This window comes from Chiloscyllium plagiosum, unplaced genomic scaffold, assembly GCF_004010195.1.
Source record: "Chiloscyllium plagiosum isolate BGI_BamShark_2017 unplaced genomic scaffold, ASM401019v2 scaf_71704, whole genome shotgun sequence".
Taxonomy (NCBI): domain Eukaryota; kingdom Metazoa; phylum Chordata; class Chondrichthyes; order Orectolobiformes; family Hemiscylliidae; genus Chiloscyllium; species Chiloscyllium plagiosum.
Window position 1 is genome coordinate 1 of NW_025198519.1, and position 822 is coordinate 822.

Genomic DNA, 822 nt, shown 5'->3' on the forward strand with positions numbered 1-822 from the left:
TCGGAGGGTCAACGCTGAGGGAGCACTGCACTGTTGGACGGTCAGCGCTGAGGGAGCGTGGCACTGTCGGAGGGTCAGCACTGAGGGAGCACTGTACTGTCGGAAGGTCAGCGCTGAGGGAGCGGGTGCTGTCGGAGGGTCAGCCGCTGAGGGAGTGGACACTGTCGTAGGATCAGCAGTAAGGGAGCCGGGACTGTTAGAGTCAGCGCTGAGGCATTTCCGGAGATGTGACTTTTCAAATGGGTCGTTAAACCGAGGCCTTAGCTGCCCTGTCAGGTGGGTGTTGAAGAATCCATGGCAACTGTTGGAAGAATTAGGAGAGTGGACCTTGCCCCCAGTACCCAGGAGACCAGGACTTTTCAGTTGACATTCTTAAGAAAGGATGACGTGGGTCACCATCATGTTGCTGGCTGTGGGAACTTGCTGTGCATAAATATTTCTTCTTTCCTTTGAGGGGGGTGGGGAAAGAAAAGGTTCCTCGAGCCTGCGCAGGGCATTGGCAGGTGCTGCACCAACGCGACCTGGGGCACACATTGATCTTTCCTTCTCCTCCACTTCCCAGTGTTCCGGTTGGGGAACTCGGCCGAAGCGTTGGAAGCCGCCAAGCGGGCCATCCACCTGTCGGACCTGGTGCTGCGGTTCTGCATCACGGTCAGCCACCTGAACCGGGCCATGTACCTGGGCTGCGACAACCTGCTGTGGGCCGGCAAGGTGGGGCTGGCCACCAAGCTGGACCAGGACAAGTGGAGTCAGCGCTCATTCAGGTAGGCCGCGGGCCCTGTCTCGCCCCCCCCGCAAGCTCATCTCCCTTTTGCAGCATCT

At 59.0% G+C, this 822-nt stretch overlaps 1 protein-coding gene across 1 annotated transcript in view; it reads left to right on the forward strand.

Moving 5' to 3' along the window:
• Positions 1 to 543: 543 nt before the first annotated feature.
• Positions 544 to 822, forward strand: part of pex11b (peroxisomal biogenesis factor 11 beta) — a gene marked incomplete at its 5' end in the record, with an annotated part of 2,503 nt that continues 2,224 nt past the window's right edge. Inside the window, one exon of the mRNA XM_043684844.1 lies at positions 544 to 764. Coding sequence (XP_043540779.1) covers positions 544 to 764 — 221 coding nt within the window. The remainder of the gene's footprint in view (positions 765 to 822) is intronic.